At 47.5% G+C, this 16756-nt stretch overlaps 1 protein-coding gene across 4 annotated transcripts in view; it reads left to right on the top strand.

Annotated features, from left to right (window-relative positions):
• TMEM135 (transmembrane protein 135) overlaps nucleotides 1–16756 on the top strand; it is a 383046-nt gene that overhangs the window by 14566 nt on the left and 351724 nt on the right. The window contains exons 1-2 of one of the 4 annotated variants that reach the window (XM_073336694.2): nucleotides 1711–3631; nucleotides 9713–9816. The exons of the other annotated variants lie outside the window; for them this stretch is intronic. Of the exons in view, the coding sequence (XP_073192795.1) occupies nucleotides 3622–3631; nucleotides 9713–9816 (114 nt within the window). The 5' untranslated portion in view covers nucleotides 1711–3621. Of the gene's footprint in view, nucleotides 1–1710; nucleotides 3632–9712; nucleotides 9817–16756 lie in introns of those variants that run through there. 4 annotated transcript variants of the gene reach the window in all.

Raw genomic sequence — 16756 nt, forward strand, 5'->3', positions numbered from 1 at the left:
ATAGAGTAGACCATGAGTACCTCCTGAGCACTCTGCAGGCGTTTGGATTTGGACCTCAGTTTGTGAGTTTTCTCCGGGTGCTGTACGCCTCCGCAGAGTGTTTGGTTAGGCTCAACTGGACCCTGACCGAGCCGGTCAGCTTCGGGCGAGGAGTGCGGCGGGGTGCCCCGTCTCGGGCCCGCTGTACGCTCTGGCGATCGAGCCTTTCCTCTATCTCCTCCGCAGGAGGTTGACAGGGTTGGTGCTGCGGGAGCTGGAGCTGCGGCTGGTCCTGTTGGCGTACGCCGATGACGTGCTCCTCGTGGTCCAGGACCCAGGCGACTTGGTGCGGGTGGAGGCTTGCCAGGCCATCTACTCGGCAGCCTCCTCCTCCTGAGTCAACTGGGTCAAGAGCTCTGGCTTGGCGGTGGAGGACTGGCGGCAGGTGAGCTCCCTCCCATCCGTGCTTCAGACCATCCAGTGGAGTGTGGGTCCACTGCTCTACGTAGGTGTTTACCTTTCTGCCATGCACCCTTCCCCGCCGGAGAACTGGGAAAATTTAGAGGGCGGGGTGATAGAGCGGCTCCGGAAATGGATGAGGCTACTCCGATGTCTCTCCCTCCGAGGGAGAGCACTGGTGCTTAACCAACTAGTCCTGTCCATGCTCTGGTACCGACTCAACACCCTGGTGCTTAATCAACTAGTTCTGTCCATGCTCTGGTACCGACTCAACACCCTGGTTCCGGCCCCGGGTTTCCTGACTAACCTCCGGACAACGATTCTAGAGTTCTTTTGGTCAGGAATGCACTGGGCCCCTGTTGGGGTTCTTCATCTAGCCCTGAAGGAAGGACGGCAGGGCCTGAAGTGTCTGCACACTCAGGTCCGTGTCTTCCGCCTCCAGGCCCTACAGAGGCTCCTTTATAGTGCAGGTAGTTCGACGTGGAGCATATTGGCGCACACCTTCCTGCGCCGCTTCCAAGGGCCCCAATACGATCGGCAGCTCTTTTATCTCTGTCTGAGAGGTTTTCTGCGAGATCTCTGTGGGCTGCCGGTCTTCTACCAGGACCTCCTCCGGACCTGGAAATTGTTCTCAACGACCAGGTCCGTGGCGGCCACCGTGGGAGCAGATCTCCTCACGGAGCCCCTGCTACACAACCCCAGCTCCGTGTGCAGGTGGCGGAGTCCCGCTCGGTGCGCCAGAGTTTGGTCTTGGCGGAAGTGACGAGAGTCGGAGACCTCCTGGACTACGACCGGGGAGACTGGCTGGATCCCCTGACGCTCGCCCGGCGTATGGGGCTCTCCAGACCTCGTACCCCCCGGCGCGTACTTCAGGAGGTGAAGGCCGCCTTGACGCCCGCTGCTCGGGCTTATCTTAATCGAGCCCTGCGCCAGAGCGCACCCCGCCCACCCTCTACCCCAGGCCCGCTGGACCTTTCAATTGGGCCCCTACCCTGTAGATCCCAACAAACCCCTCACCCTTTCACTGTAAGCCGGCTGCATGAACTGCAGCCAGTCAGCTTCCAAATCGCGCCACGGAAATATTTATACACACTCATGCTTCACACCCTTCACGCCCACACCCTGGTGTCCCGCCCTGATACAAAGTGGTGGGACCTCCTGCCACCTTTGGAGGGTGAGCAACCTCAGTGGGCCAGCCTGTATTCCACCTTGGTCCTGAGGCCCGTCGGGGACATTAGTTGGCGGCTCCTTCACGGAGCTGTGAGCACGGGCGTGTTTTTGACACGGTTCACCCCCATCCCGGATACCTGCCCTTTTTGCAACGTGAGGGAAACCCTGGCGCATGTATATTTAGAGTGTGCCAGATTGCAGCCCCTTTTCCGGCTCCTCACGAATATTTTATTACGCTTTTGGCTACACTTCTCCCCTCACCTTTTTATTTACACACTCCCCATCTGTGGCCCCATAAAATCGTGAGATCTCCTGGTTAATCTCCTCCTGGCCCTAGCTAAAACAGCCATTTATAAAATCAGAGATGGGAGGTTGGCTAATGAAGCGTCCTGCGATTGTAGGACCGTTTCCCGATCCTCAATACATTCACGTATCCGGGCAGAGTTCCTCTGGGCGGCATCCACCGACTCCCTTGACACCTTCGAGGAGCGGTGGGCGCTGTCTGAGGTTCTCTGCTCGGTGACCCCGTCTGGTTCCCTCTGCCTGACCCTTTGATTGAGGGGAAGAGCGAGAGACCCCAACCCCAGCCGTTGCCGCTGTGGATACCATCATCATTGTCACCTAGGAGGGGTCCTATAACATGTGGGTGTAATTCCCCCCCACCCCAAACCGCCCACCCCGCAGCCGTGCCCATCTTGTCGGGCACTCTCAGGAGAGGAATAATCGGTGACACTGAGGGTGGCACTAGGTAATTCGAGGGGGTGGAAGACCATGAGTGTCGAGGAAGCCCCCCCGCTCTAGGCCACCAGGTAACTCAGGAGGGTGGAAGACCACGAGTGTCGAGGAAGCCTCCCCGCTCTGGCCCCAGGCTAGCCTGAACACTTCTCCCTCCTGAAGGCTGCTGTGTTATACCTTCTGTTTGCTTTTGTTTTGTTGCATAGTTTTGCTTTATCTTCTTTGGTGATTCTTTGTAAATGTTACACAAATAAAATTCTTTTCTGCTTCAAAAAAAAAAAATTACTCTCCTGTAGCCATCTAGCCCGACCCTGTCACAACATTTAGAAAGCACTTTGCAAAATGTCTGAATAAAAGGTATAATTACAAAATAGCATTGCGTTAGAAGAGAGGGAGAAAGTACCAATGATAGATAATTTATTATATGTATTATTGAGCACCTCAGAGCCCCAGTCATAACTAGGATGCCATTGTGCTAGACACTATACAAACACAGAACAAAACGACAGATTGTGCCCCAGTGAGCTTACAATCTAAGTGTAAGACAAGAGCAGACATACTGGCAGGGGAATGCAAGGAAACAATTTTGGTTTTTGTGATAGGCTGTGGTCTCCACACACCAGTAGTCTAATTGTTGTCAAGTTTTTAATGACCAAAACTCTTCAACAGGCAGAAATTTTCCTGTTGCTTTTAGTGAATGTCAGCAAGATGGTGCTTCTGAACCAGTGCAGACACGTAGACAGGACCAAACCATGTCTAGCGTTACTACAAGTGTAGACAAGAACAAATGATCTTTACCATGATTTCATAAACTGTCTTTGAGGTTTGGGCAACTTTGTATAATTTTCAGTGCTAGCTCAGGTACACCGATTGCTGAGCTATGATGTTCGCAACAAAACTTTCTGGTGTAGACAGGGCTCTAATGGGCAAAGCTGAAACATTTTGGAGAATGATCCCATTAAGGACTAAGGCAGGGAGGAAAAAAGAGTTCATGGGGAAGGAGATGTGGTATCTGGAGGTAGTTTGGGGCCAGAGGAAGAGGAAGGTTACAAACGGATATTAACTTCTTTATAACTTTTCCTTCTGTTCCATTTGACAATACAGTAGAATCTAGACTTTTTTGAACACCAATATTATCAGTGATCATTTATATGAACTGTTTTTTCCTGATTGAGGGGGAAAACAATCATATAATGAAGTTGATATATATGAAGAAGTACAGTAGAACCTCAAAGATACAAACATCAGAGTTACTGACTGACTGGTCAACCGGACACCATGTGGAACCGTAAGTAAGCAATCCAACAGCAGCATAGATGACCTGCTTCCGCCCCCCTCCTCCCCCAAGTGGCAAATACTGTACTGTGCCTGTATTGCATCTTAAAGGTAGGCACATCTGGGCTGTCTGTTTCCCACCCCCACCCCTTAATTGCCACATGGGGGCAGTCACAGGTAGGAGGTGAAGATGCTGAGTTTCACAGGCACAACTGTGGGCCCCCGGGCAGGCAGAGCAGGAGCAGCTTTGGGGTCTGCAGCTTTCCTGTAAGCCACGAGCGCGGTTTCCCGCCCTCTCTGGAAAAGAAACTTACCAAGTTCCTGCAGGAACCTGGCCTGGAGTGTTGCTGCTGGAGCTGGAGCCCAAGCTCCTGCCTGGATGTTGCGCTCAGGAGGAGCAGCTCAGTTTTAAAGGGCCATAGCCTGCACTGCATACCCACTGACACCGTGGTGCCCCAGGGTGCATCACTCATCACCCTTGGAGCCAGGGGGCTAGAACCAGCTGTCTGTGCACATCCCACTTGCTGGGCAGCCACTTACAGGTAGAGTAGAAGACACTGAAGTTCACAGGCACAGTTGTGAGCCCTCGCTCTGAGCAGTCAACCCTGAGGAGCATCCCATAATGTCTTGTTCAGAGTTATGAACGTTTCAGAGTTACGAACAACCTCCATTTCTGAGGTGTCTGTAACAATGAGGTTCTATTGTAGTTGCCATCTGTTCGCATTCTGATGCCTTCAATGCACTGGAAATCACTTTGCAGTGTTTGTAGGACAGTAAGAAAGTGATGTGGTGCATAATAGAGCAATTTACGCACTGTACCTACTGTAATTTTGGGCAAATACATGAAGATCATGACAGATAACGTGTCATGTATGTTTTATATAAATGATCAATGGGGAGCAAGATCACCCTTCCTCTGTACTGAAGTGATGAGATTCTGGAATTGGTGCATATGAAATCACAGCAGTTTACTTCCTGGGCATTCCAAACATCACCACGAGTAGCCTCAGCAGACACTTTTGCTCAGGACCACTAGTGGGAAATAGGTCCCATCATGCTCCACCACATATGGTGGTGGGACATCCTGCAGGTAGACCTTTTTGCCATGGCCAGAAACAAGAAATGCTTCCAGTTCTCGAGAGGTGGGCTGAGTTGCCATTCCTTGGGAGATGTCTTTCTCCTTCATTAAACATTGGGTCTGCTGTATGCATTTTCCTCCAGTTCTTCTAATATACAAGGTGCTGATCAAGGTAAAGAAAGATAAGGCCAGGGTTATTCTGGTGGGCCTAATGTAGCCAAGACAGGCATGGTTTCTTTTCCTCATCTAGTTGGCTGTTTGTCAACTGATCACCCTTCAGATGTTCTTCATCTTCTCTCTAAGGATGCCTGTCAAATTCTTCACTCCAACCTGGAAGTTCTTCGCCTCTAAGCATGGCTAATCAATGGCTTGTGGGATTAGACTCAGTCTGGTCTGAGGAGGTAACCAGAGTATTGTTGCACAGTAGGAAGCAGTTTACTCATAATACTTACCTACAGAAGTGGATGAGATTCAGCTACTGATGTGACATATAAGACACCTTCCACCAGCGTCGTCTTCACTGTCATATATACTAGACTACATCCTGGAATTGAAAAAAGACAGAGTTGTTTCCGAGTAGCAGCAGTGTTAGTCTGTATCCGCAAAAAGAAAAGGAGTACTTGTGGCACCTTAGAGACTAACAAATTTATTTGAGCATAAGCTTTCGTGAGCTACAGCTCACGTCATCGGATGCATGCAATGGAAAATACAGTGGGGAGATTTTATATACACAGAGAACATGAAACAATGAGTGTTACCATACACACTGTAATGAGAGTGATCAGGTAAGGTGAGCTATTACCAGCAGGAGAGCCGGGGGGAACCTTTTGTAGTGATAATCAAGGTGGGCCATTTCCAACAGTTAGAGCCAGAAGAGTACCCGGAAGTTACTTACTACAGGACAGGCCCAACAAAGAAAGTAACAGAACGCCACTAGCCATCACCTTCAACCCCCAACTAAAACCTCTCCAACGCATCATCAAGGATCTACAACCTGTCCTGAAGGACGACCCATCACTCTCACAGATCTTGGGAGACAGGCCAGTCCTTGCTTACAGACAGCCCCCCAACCTGAAGCAAATAGTCACCAGCAATCACACAACAAAACCACTAACCCAGGAACCTATCTTGGCAACAAAGCCTGTTGCCAACTCTGTCCACATATCTATTCGGAGACACCATCATAGGGCCTAATCACATCAGCCACACTATCAGAGGCTCGTTCACCTGCACATCTGCCAATGTGATATGTGCCATCATGAGTCAGCAATGCCCCTCTGCCATGTACATTGGCCAAACTGGACAGTCTTTCCGTAAAAGAATAAATGGACACAAATCAGACGTCAAGAAGTATAACATTCAAAAACCAGTCGGAGAACACTTCAATCTCTCTGGTCACTCGATTACAGACCTAAAAGTGGCAATTCTTCAACAAAAAACCTTCAAAAACAGACTCCAATGAGAGACTGCTGAATTGGAATTAATTTGCAAACTGGACACAATTAACTTAGGCTTGAATAAAGACTGGGAGTGGATGTGTCATTACACAAAGTAAAACTATTTCCCCATGTTTATCCCCCTTCCCTGCCCCCCCCCCTTCCTTAGACGTTCTTGTCAACTGCTGGAAATGGCCCACCTTGATTATCATTACAAAAGGTTTTCCACACCCTCCGCCTCTCTCCCCCCCCCCGCTCTCCTGCTGGTTATAGCTCACTTTACCTGATCACTCTTTTTACAGTGTGTATGGTAACACCCATTGTTTCATGTTCTCTGTGTATATAAAATCTCCCCACTGTATTTTCCACTGCATGCGTCCGATGAAGTGAGCTGTAGCTCACGAAAGCTTATGCTCAAATAAATTTGTTAGTCTCTCAGGTGCCACAAGTCCTCCTTTTCTTTTTAGGGTTGTTTCTGAGTTCCATTAGTGCAGTTTTGGCAGCTGTTACAACATTTCATTCCCAGGTGGAGGGTTTTTGGGTATTTGATCATCCAGTGATGAGGTTTCTCAAGGGTTGGGTGTGACGTTCCCCTGGTGTTATCTGGACTGGTGATCTGCTAGGTCACTCCAATCCTCGACTCTGGGAGCCAGCCTTACCCTGCTCTGCTGTGAGGACCCCCACTCCTGGCCTGTTCGTGCACAGCCTCTGGCATGTAAGCTGTTCCCAGCTACATGAGTGAGCACTTTTGGCCAGCCGCTGTTTGGATTGTGCATCTGAATGACACTAGTCAGTACCTCCAGTCCCATACACAACCCTGTAAACTCTGTCTTGCAGTGTCCAGTAATGCCCGCTGGATGCTGCAAGCTTATATGAGTTTGTCTCTTTAACAAAGAAATTGATATGTACCAGGCTTGTTATCCCAAGGGGAGTCTGACACGCTTCAAACCAAATGCACTGCTTCAGGTAGAATAAACAAATTTATTAACTACAAAAGATAGATTTTAAGTGATTATAAGTCAAAGCACAAGAAGTCAGATTTGGTTAAATGAAATAAAAGGAAAACACATTCTAAGCTGATCTTAACACTTTCAATGCCCTTACAAACTTGGATGCTTCTCACCACAGGCTGGCTGGATGCCCTTCAGCCAGGCTCTCCCCTTTGATCAGTGTTTCCGTTGCTTGGTGGTGGTGTCTCTAGATGGAGGTGTAAGAGAGAAAAGCATGGCAAACATCTTATTATATATTTTTTCTCTTGGCTTCAGCCCCCCTCCGCCCTTCAGATGAGCATTACCTCATTGTAGTCCCAAACTGACCAAGGGAAGGGGGGGTGACTCCTTCGAGAGTCTTAACAGATTCTTTGATGCTGCCTAGGCCAATGTCCTTTGTTCTTGTGAGACTGGGCTGGGTTTGTCCCCTGATGCCCTGTTGAGATGTGAATTGCTTCTCTTTTCCTGGAGAGTTTTGCCTGGGCTTGTTTTAAGCCATGAGGACACATTTTCAGCCTCATAACTATATACATGAAATTACAACCTATAACGTTACTATAAATTACTATAACAACAATGTTCAGTGAATTGTGAGCCTTTTGAAGACACTCAACATGAGAAACTTTGCATTGGGTATCACACAATCCTATTATACGGATGAACATGGTGGTGCAGGGTGTTCCCCCGAGATACAGAGTGTCACAGTGGGGAATCATTTTGCACAAGTAAACATCCTACCCTGATTTGGGAACCTCAGTTTGGTGCTTAGATGCCTTACAAGAGCCGCTGTTGAACCTGTGGCAACCTGCTCCCTCCTTGCCATTTTCAACAATAAGTCCTTCTGGTAGCCATTACTTCTGCTTGAAGAGTTGGGGAGATTAGGGCTCTGATCGCATATCCCCCTTTCACAGTATTTTTCAGTGACAAGGTCATATTATGACTATATCCCAAGGTCACATTATGACTACATCCCAAATTCTTACTAAAGGTGTCTTCTGATTTTCACATTAACCTGCTTATTCAGCTTCCACTTTTCTTCCCTAAACAGCACCTGAAATAGGAAGATTTGATATTGCACACACTCAGTGTCAGAAGGGCTTAAGCCTTTTACTTGGGCAGGACTAAGCCATTTAGAAAATTTCCCAAATTGTTTTATGTCTATTCTGGACAGATCTAAGGGATCTCCAGTTCCCAAGCAAAGACTTTCTAGATGGATAACTGACTCCATTATCTGTCAGTCTCATGATCTTCAACCTCCTTCCAGAGTAGTAATTCTTTCTTTAATTTGATAATCATTCCTAAAAATGTACCCATTGCTGAAATGTGTAGAGCCACAACTTGGACCTCCATACATACCTTTTCTGAACAGTATGCAGTAACTCATGACTCGGCTTTTGATGCTATGTTAGGCTCTACTGTGCTGTCTTCAATTTTGGACTGTACGCCGAAGCCCTCCCCTCCTTAGAGGGTACTGCTTGGTAGTCACCTAAAGTGGAGCACCCATAGGGACGCTAGTTGAAGAAGAAGAGATTACTCGCCCTGTGAAGTAGCTGTGGTTCTTTGAGATGTGACCCCCCCCCCCGGCCATGGTTGCTCCACCACCTGTTCTCCTTCCCCTCAGTTTTGGAGTTCTCTGCTATCGAGCTTTGTGGTAGAGAAGGAGATGAGGGAGGTGCGTCTGCACAGTTTTATATAGCCATGGTGCAGAGCCCAAGGCTGGATAGTGTGCATGTGTGGGCCGAACAGGCACTGCTACCCAAGATCTCTGATCAAAGGTGCATGGGGTGTATACTCACCGGAAGTGTAGCACCCATAGGGAAGGAACTGAAGTGGAGCATTCATAGGGGGGACATATCTTGAAGAACCGCTATTACCGCTATCACAGGGTGAGTAACCTCTTCTTCTAGTTCCCTTGTGTGAACACTAGACCATTTTGACTCAAATTTTATATTTAAAGAATGTGTGTGTATATATTACTTTCTGGCTCGCTCATTTTTTAAGCAGTATTATGGTAATTTGGCAACTAGCTTACAGTCTCTGACACTGAGTTCTGAAACTGCCACAAATACTACTTTTTAACTGTGCCCACTATGTGTAGAAGATCTTTGCTGGGTCACTGTTTTTCTGAAAAATGTTTTAAAAAAAAAACTACCTTGAACTCAAGCTCTTAGCTGTTTATAAGTGCTATAATTTCCACCTGAAGATAATTTTACAGTAATATAAAATATTTTATTCTGTATTTTAGTTTTACTATCAGGTGATCATATTGTAATTTGCTAGTTTTCAAAAATTAACAAATAATTTATCATATTCCCAAATTTACAATCTACTTAAGCCTCGCCTACGCTAGAAAATTGTACTGTTTTTAACTGTATGGAATATAATTAAAGTGATACAATCTTCCTGGTGTGAACACAGTTATACTGGTATAAAGGTACTTTATACCAGTATAGCTATTCATGTAAGGAAAGGGGAATAACTTTACTGGTAAATCACCAGTGTCTCAGTATAACTGTTATGCTGGGAGAATTTTGCACCACTGCGTGCATGCAGAATTCATGTACCCTACAGATTTCTTTGCTTTCCTGCAGAAAAATGCTTTCCTGAAGCAAAGGGAAGCGGCAAGAGCGGTCATGTGCCCCTCCCCAGCAGCGTGGGCCTGTTGTTCTGGGGGCCTGGAGCAGCTGGCAGAGAGGTAAATCACAGTGTGTGTGAGGGGAGAGGGGCTGGATGTGCACTGGCTGGTGACTCCTACCCTGCATCAGACTCAGCTGCTATCCCGAGCTGGGCTGGGAACAGGGAAGGATGGGACTTCCTCTTCCCCTGCAAGGAGCAGCTGTGGGTCGGTCAGATCTACCCCCAGAAGTCTCCCCTGGCTGCAGAAAGTGCTACACCTGTGTGGGCCCGCATTGCTTCTCAGCTGTGTGGGGAGGGGTCACTGTATGAGGAGCTGCTCCTTCATCCACTCAACCCCCCCCATACAGACACCCCCTGCCGAGCCCCCCAGACCGCCTTCCTGCTGAGCCTTGCTCCCCCCGCACCCAGACCTCCCCTGCATCCAGACCTCCACCCCTCCACCTGGACTGCCCTCTCTGAGCCCCCTGCACTCAAACCCCCACTCCCGTGAGCCCCATCCCCCTCCACATGGACAACACCGACAAGCTCCCAACAGCCAGACTCCCACCCTACTGAGCTCCTAGCACTGGCACTCAGACCCCCGCCCCACTCTCCCAGCACCCAGACCCCCTTCTGAGTCCCCCTTCCAGACCCTCCCCCGCTGAGCTGCAGCCACCTTTGCCTGGCCCCCTCCCCCACTGCAGAGTTCCATTTCCCCTGCACGCGAATCCCCAACTGAGCCACCCGAACCCAGATTGCCCCACACAGAACTCTGTCACCCCACGCCTGGATCGCCTGCACAGCAGACCCCTCCACACTTGGATCCTCCCGGGCTGAACCTGCCTGCCTTCACCTGTATCGGGCGCAAAGTCTGGATGTGTGTGCGAGACTCTGTCCCTCTCGCTTACTGTCTTGGTGCGTGCCTGGCACGGAGGGTTGGGGCCCCAGGGTGTTTCTGGGGCAGGCCTGGCCCTTGTGCTGTGTCAGGGATGGGTGCAGCCTCACTGCTAAGTCCATATCCTGGGGTGGGGGGGGGCTGCAGGGGGATCTCCCACCTCTGTGTAGCCAATGGCCTGTGTTCCCTACTGCCATGCTGGAGTCTCCACATGTATTTATTGACAAATAAAATTTGCAGAATTTTAAAATATTGTGTGCAGATTTTTTTTGGTGCAGTATTCCTTCCAGAGTAAACTGTGTCCATATTACGGCTTTTACCAGTATAACTATTTCGGTTAAAAAAGTTGTATCCAACTGAAACAGTTATATTGGTAAAACTTTCAGACGTAGACTTAGACCTTCGATGATACGGACAAGGGAAGGGAGAAAAGTAGTAGTATTACGGCCATTTCACATATAGGTAGTGCCCTACCAGATTCATGGTCCATTCTGGTCAATTTCATGGCTATGGGATTTGAAAACTAGTTAATTTCACGTTTTCAGGTATTTACATTTGAAATTTCATTGTGTTGTAACCATGGGAGCCCTGACCCAAAAAGGGGGCTGTGGGAGGGTTGCAAAACTGTTGGGTGGGGGTGGCGGTCACGGGACTGCCACCTTCACTTCACCTCGGATCTTCCTGCAGCTGAAGGAGGCTTCCAGAGGTGGAGGTGGGTCCGATTTCCCTCGTGCTGCTGGGAGAGCAGGCCATTGGTGGATTAATGCATGGGTCCACAGGGGCCTAGCAAAATGGGTGCCCTGAGTCCTCACAGACGCCATGGGCATGGAAGCCTTGAGCCTGGGCATTCTGAGCCCTTGCAGGAGCTGGGGGAGCGGGCACCCTGAACCTCAGCAGGGGCGGAAGCCCTGAGACCAGGTGCCCTGAGACCAGGCACCCCAAGCCCTGGCAGGAGCTGGGGGACAGAAACCCTGAGCCCCAGCAGGAGCCACGGGAGCAGAAGGCCTGAGCCCGGGTGCCTCGAGCCCTGGCAGGGGCTGTCGGGGAGAGAGTCCTAGCAGGAGCCACAGGGTGGAAGCCCTGGCAGAAGCAATGGTGCGGAATCCCTGAGCCTGGCTCCTGGCCAGGCTGGGGAGGGACAGGACTTGCTCTTCCCCTGCACAGCTGCTTTCAGTGGGGAGATCAGATCCACCTCCAGGTACCTTCCCCAGCTGCAGGAAGGTCCGGGACTGCTGCAGTGCAGAAGCCCTGGGTGTATCACCTTCGCTTCTGCGCTGCCCCTGGAGGTGGGTCTGATCTCCGCACCGAGAGTGACCCTACAGGGGAAGAACAAGTCCTGTCCCTCTGCAGCCCGGCTGGGACTAGCATTAGGAGCCCCTGGCTGGGGCGCTCCCAGCAGCACAAAGGAGATTCGATTTCACTGGGAAGGGCGTATTTCATGGTCTGTGACATGTTTTTCATGGCCGTGACGATGGTAGGGCCAACATATAGGGAACGGCAGCTCAGAGACTGAGTTTCTGAGGTTACACAGGGACTCTGTGACAGAGCCAGGATTTGAACCGAGGCTTCTGAGTCCTAGTCCAGTTCTTTTTAATTTTCTCTTTTTTGTGTCTTTTTCTCTGACGTTTGCTCCTTTTGTCTTTCTCTTCCGTTCTAGACTTCATGTAATTTCCTACTATGCCTGTGCTTGTAACAGCCCACTTCATCTGGTGCACTTTGCACCTTCCCCTTCAAATCCTTCTTTAGAGTTCACTGTTTCTATTCCAGTGCTGATCTCTCTTTTTTTTTTTGGCACTTTTTTTCTCCTTAATTGTTTGTTGCGTCTGTATGATTTCTGTTGTAAGGTCCCCAGGGCAAGGATCTTGTACACCTATGTGTTGCTAAAGGCCGTGTATGTTGTATAGTCTACAGTAAATCCTGTCCACATGTGATAACCTGTTTTGTCTATAATCCTGGAGATAATAGTGCCTGAACATTTAATTTAGTGGCTAGTTGCCAAATAACAAGGTGATTTGTTTTTGTTCACCTTTGAAACATGAAAATAATTACTCTGTTGCAATTTTTAGGTTCAATCTGATAAAATGTGAAAAAAATGTATTAATTGTACACTGATGGTAGCGAACTTTGTAGATGTTTGGTAGGTTGCATAGGGATCCTGCAGGCCATAAAGGTCTTCTGTACTTGCTGGTGGTGTTCCAGAAGGTTGTAGTGAAATTCTTTAATGAAAATCAAGGCAAAATTTTTTAAACAATTTAAATACAGTTTTTACTCCTAATAAATATTAACCTTCGAACCCTAATTACACTATGAGAGAGGCATGGCTACTCTAATTTAAGCCCCATTTCAACCTGAATGTCATATCTTGAAAAATTAACTTGCAGATGCATACCCAATGGCACATTTTTGTAGGATGTTGTAACAAGTGCTGTGCATGGGAGATGAGGGTTTAGCTCTAGCTGTATATTTTTATGCAGACTGGTTTAATGTCAATTAAGGCTTTACTAGAGACTATTTAAGTTTACTTGCTTTTGTTGAAGTACAATTCTAAAATGTATGATTCATTCAAAAATTTTCAAAATGATACATTTATCTGTTCCTTCCCTTCATAGCGCAACCAGAGGAACCTTCATGGGGCTGAGTTTTATCCTCCTTTATTTGTATGTGCAACACCCATTGACTTCCAGTAACATTTAATCAGTTGGGAACTTTTACTTTGAGGACAGAGTGAAAAACCCTTTGATAGTGTAGCCAAATGCTTGTCCCTGTCTGCATTGGGATCAGAACCATGGCATCTACAAGTATACATTAAACACATTTGTTCTAGCCGAATATGAGTTCAATCCTTGAGGGGGCCATTTAGGGATTTGGGGCAAAAATTGGGGATTGGTCCTGCCTTGAGCAGGGGGTTGGACTAGATGACCTCCTGAGGTCCCTTCCAACCCTGATATTCTACGATTCTGTGATTTCCCTGATTAGTATTTATTCGAACTGTCTTGTCTCTACCCATGACATTAACGTAATAATGAAAACATGCCACGTCCTCAGTAATCAGATATTGTGCTAGCGTCTGCGCAGGAAAAAGGGTCATTATGATGTTAATTAATAATAATAATTAATAATAAATACATTTGTAGTAATGGTTGCCGGTTGTACTGTGGCCAGAAAAATAGATCTGTGTGCACGTGCATGCACATGCTTTTATCACTACGTCGAAGTGATTTATATAAGGCTTTTTATAAACACTGTCAGCTGCTGCAAGAAATAACTGTGTTTTTTCGATACCTAGTGAGTGGTGGTGTAATTGTTAGGTTATTCAAAAGACCATTTTTTTTTTCAACTTTCACAGTTCAGTGGTGTCAAAGTCAGATTCAAGACTCACTGAATTTGTCAGACCACTCTGTTTATTAGCAAAGCGCTTTGCCAGTGCACCCAGATATATGTGAGCCTCCTGCAAAAGCTCAAGCTAACTTATTTATACACGTAAGCCAAAGCCAATTTAACATAGGAGACAAAAGGAAGCAGAAACTGACAAATATACATACGTATCTTATTTGCATACTAATGTTTACCAATCTCCTAGCTCAGTAGGAGCTCTAAGTTAATTAGTTTGAGGACCCATTGTCTCTCACTCCTTAATGTTTCTCTTTCTGACAACTATATTTCAACAAACTCTTCAAGCAGCATTTCTTTAATGAATTATAATTTCAATATAATTCATTCTACTTTCACAGTTCCTCCTTTTGGTCAAGCTATGCAATGACCAACAATGATTGGGTTCCACATATCAATCGTTCTTTATCTCTTTGTTCATCAGTGATATTTAAAATAATCAAATTAGCACTCTGGTTTGGGGCAGCTATCTGTGTAGCATGCCTGACGCAATTTTGGATACAACAGGAAAATAACTGAAAACATACAAAAATTATTAGGATTCCAAACAGGAGAGTTAGGGCTCCCTGAAACAGTTTCCTGTGCCACAGAAATTGAAAAGGTTACTTAGCCACTTCCATAAAGAACTTGGCTTGTCGTGGGGAAGATATGTGATTTGTTTTAAGTGGCTCGCACAATCTATTACGTCATTGGTGTTGTCTGATATATACACACAGCAGTCTTTTCCAATGAGAGCACAAGTCCCTCCTTTTGCCGCCAGCACTATGTCCAATGCCTGACAGTTTTGGAGGGCCATCAGTCGGATTGCCCCTGTTTCTTTGGCCAGGGCTCTTAAACTTTCTCTGGTTTCATTTGCCATTATTTCAACTACTGCTTGTAACCTTAGGAGCCTTTTTGCATGGTGTATTACTCCCCCTAATGGTATTAAGGAACCGCCAATGGCCTCTTCCCAGGTTAAGGGGCTTATGTTATTTACATACCATTGGGCATCTGTTAAGTCCCTTCTTTTTCGCCTGAAATTGCAGAGGCGTTCTCGAGGGAAGGTTCCTAGCACTCGGAATTGTGGGAAGAGTCGGGTGGGATAACAGATTCCTGACCAATTAGCTGGTAGCACAGTATAAGCTCTGGTCCCACACACCCAGTGATGGCCTATTAAGGCCAGGAAGGGTCAGTTGCACCCATTTGTCATATAGGTGTTTGCAAAGGAGGAGTAGTATCCCCCAAAGGGTACAGGGTAATTCTCCTTACGAGGAGTGGTGTTATTTGCATGATATTGAAAGATTGTATTGTTTTCACTAAGGTTACTGTAGGGGGAACATGAGATTGATTTTTCTGTTTGATCCCAGGTTGAGAAAAAATTCATATCTCCATACCCGGCCTGCCACTTTTTAGTTTTGTTTGAATAATCCCATACACCATTGGCCACAATATGCTGAAGGCAACAGCTTTTCCCCAGATCCAGCCCTGTCCCATTACACACCCAACACCAATGACCTTTTCCCTCCACCACACATATCCATTTAGATGCATTTATTTCCACCGCTTCCCAAGTGTCATTGCTGTTCCGTATTTTGTTAAACGGATGAGGCCCTCCAGTGAGGTCTGGGGACTTGAGTGGGATAGCCAGGACAGGAACACCAGTTTGAGAGTGGGCTGGGATGTGGCTGCAGACCCAGCGATTAGAAATATTAAGGGTCTGAGCTATCCACACCTGCTGCTGGATAAAAGAATTGTCATCGTGGTCTCCCCAGGCCGTAAGATACCAGCAGCTGAGGAACAGGCAGAGGCACATGTTGGAGGCAAGGTTCTTCTGGTTCTGAGAACCTCAACTGAGGGAACCGCAGTCACGGTTTTATGCCCACCAGGCAGTAGGCGCTAGGCTAGCTACTGCTTTTTTTTGTTCGTCATCTACTTCTGGCAACCCTTACGAGAGCGTAGATTGTAAGGTATTGCAGACTGTTCCTCTACGTCGTCTTCTGGAGTCAAAATTGACTCTGCGTTGTCCTGTGGTGATGATTGGTTCTCTGGGGATGGTGCCTCCTTATGCTGTGAAGCATGTATCCACGCTGCGATGCCAGATAGTTTAACAGCTGTCTGTGTAGTAAGCAGTACCTGATGAGGACGCTTCCACCGGGGCTCCAAGGCGTGCTTTAGATGATGGCGCCGTACGTAGACCAAATCACCTGGCTCGAGGTTGTGGCAAGCGTCGGAGGTGGGTTCCGTGGGCCAGGCGGCTCGAACCTGTGAATGGAAGTGACTTACAGCTTGCATTAGTCCCTTGCAATACTGAAGGAGCGCACTGTGAGTCAAGTTCAAATCTGGAACGGGAGTAATGGTAGTCATAGCTCGCATTGGGCATCCCATAACAATTTCAAAGGGACTTAATTTATGCCTTTGGGATAGAGTGGATCTCATGTCCATAGGGGCTAATGGTAAGGCTACTGGCCATCTTAATCCTGTAGAGTTACAAATTTTAGTAAGCTTATTCTTAAGTACACCATTTCGTCTTTCAACTGCACCTGCACTCTGTGGCTGGTAGGGACAGTGCAACGGGTGTTTGATATGCAATATACAGTCCAGGTGTTGAACAAGTTTTCCAGTAAAATGTGTACCCCGATCACTGAACAGAGTAGCAGGAATTCCCTTGGCAGGCATAATATGATTTAACAAACATTTGGCAACAGACAGTGAGTCAGCCTTGCGACAAGGAAAGGCTTCAATCCAACCAGAGAAT

This window comes from Lepidochelys kempii, chromosome 1, assembly GCF_965140285.1.
Source record: "Lepidochelys kempii isolate rLepKem1 chromosome 1, rLepKem1.hap1, whole genome shotgun sequence".
NCBI classification, from domain to species: domain Eukaryota; kingdom Metazoa; phylum Chordata; order Testudines; family Cheloniidae; genus Lepidochelys; species Lepidochelys kempii.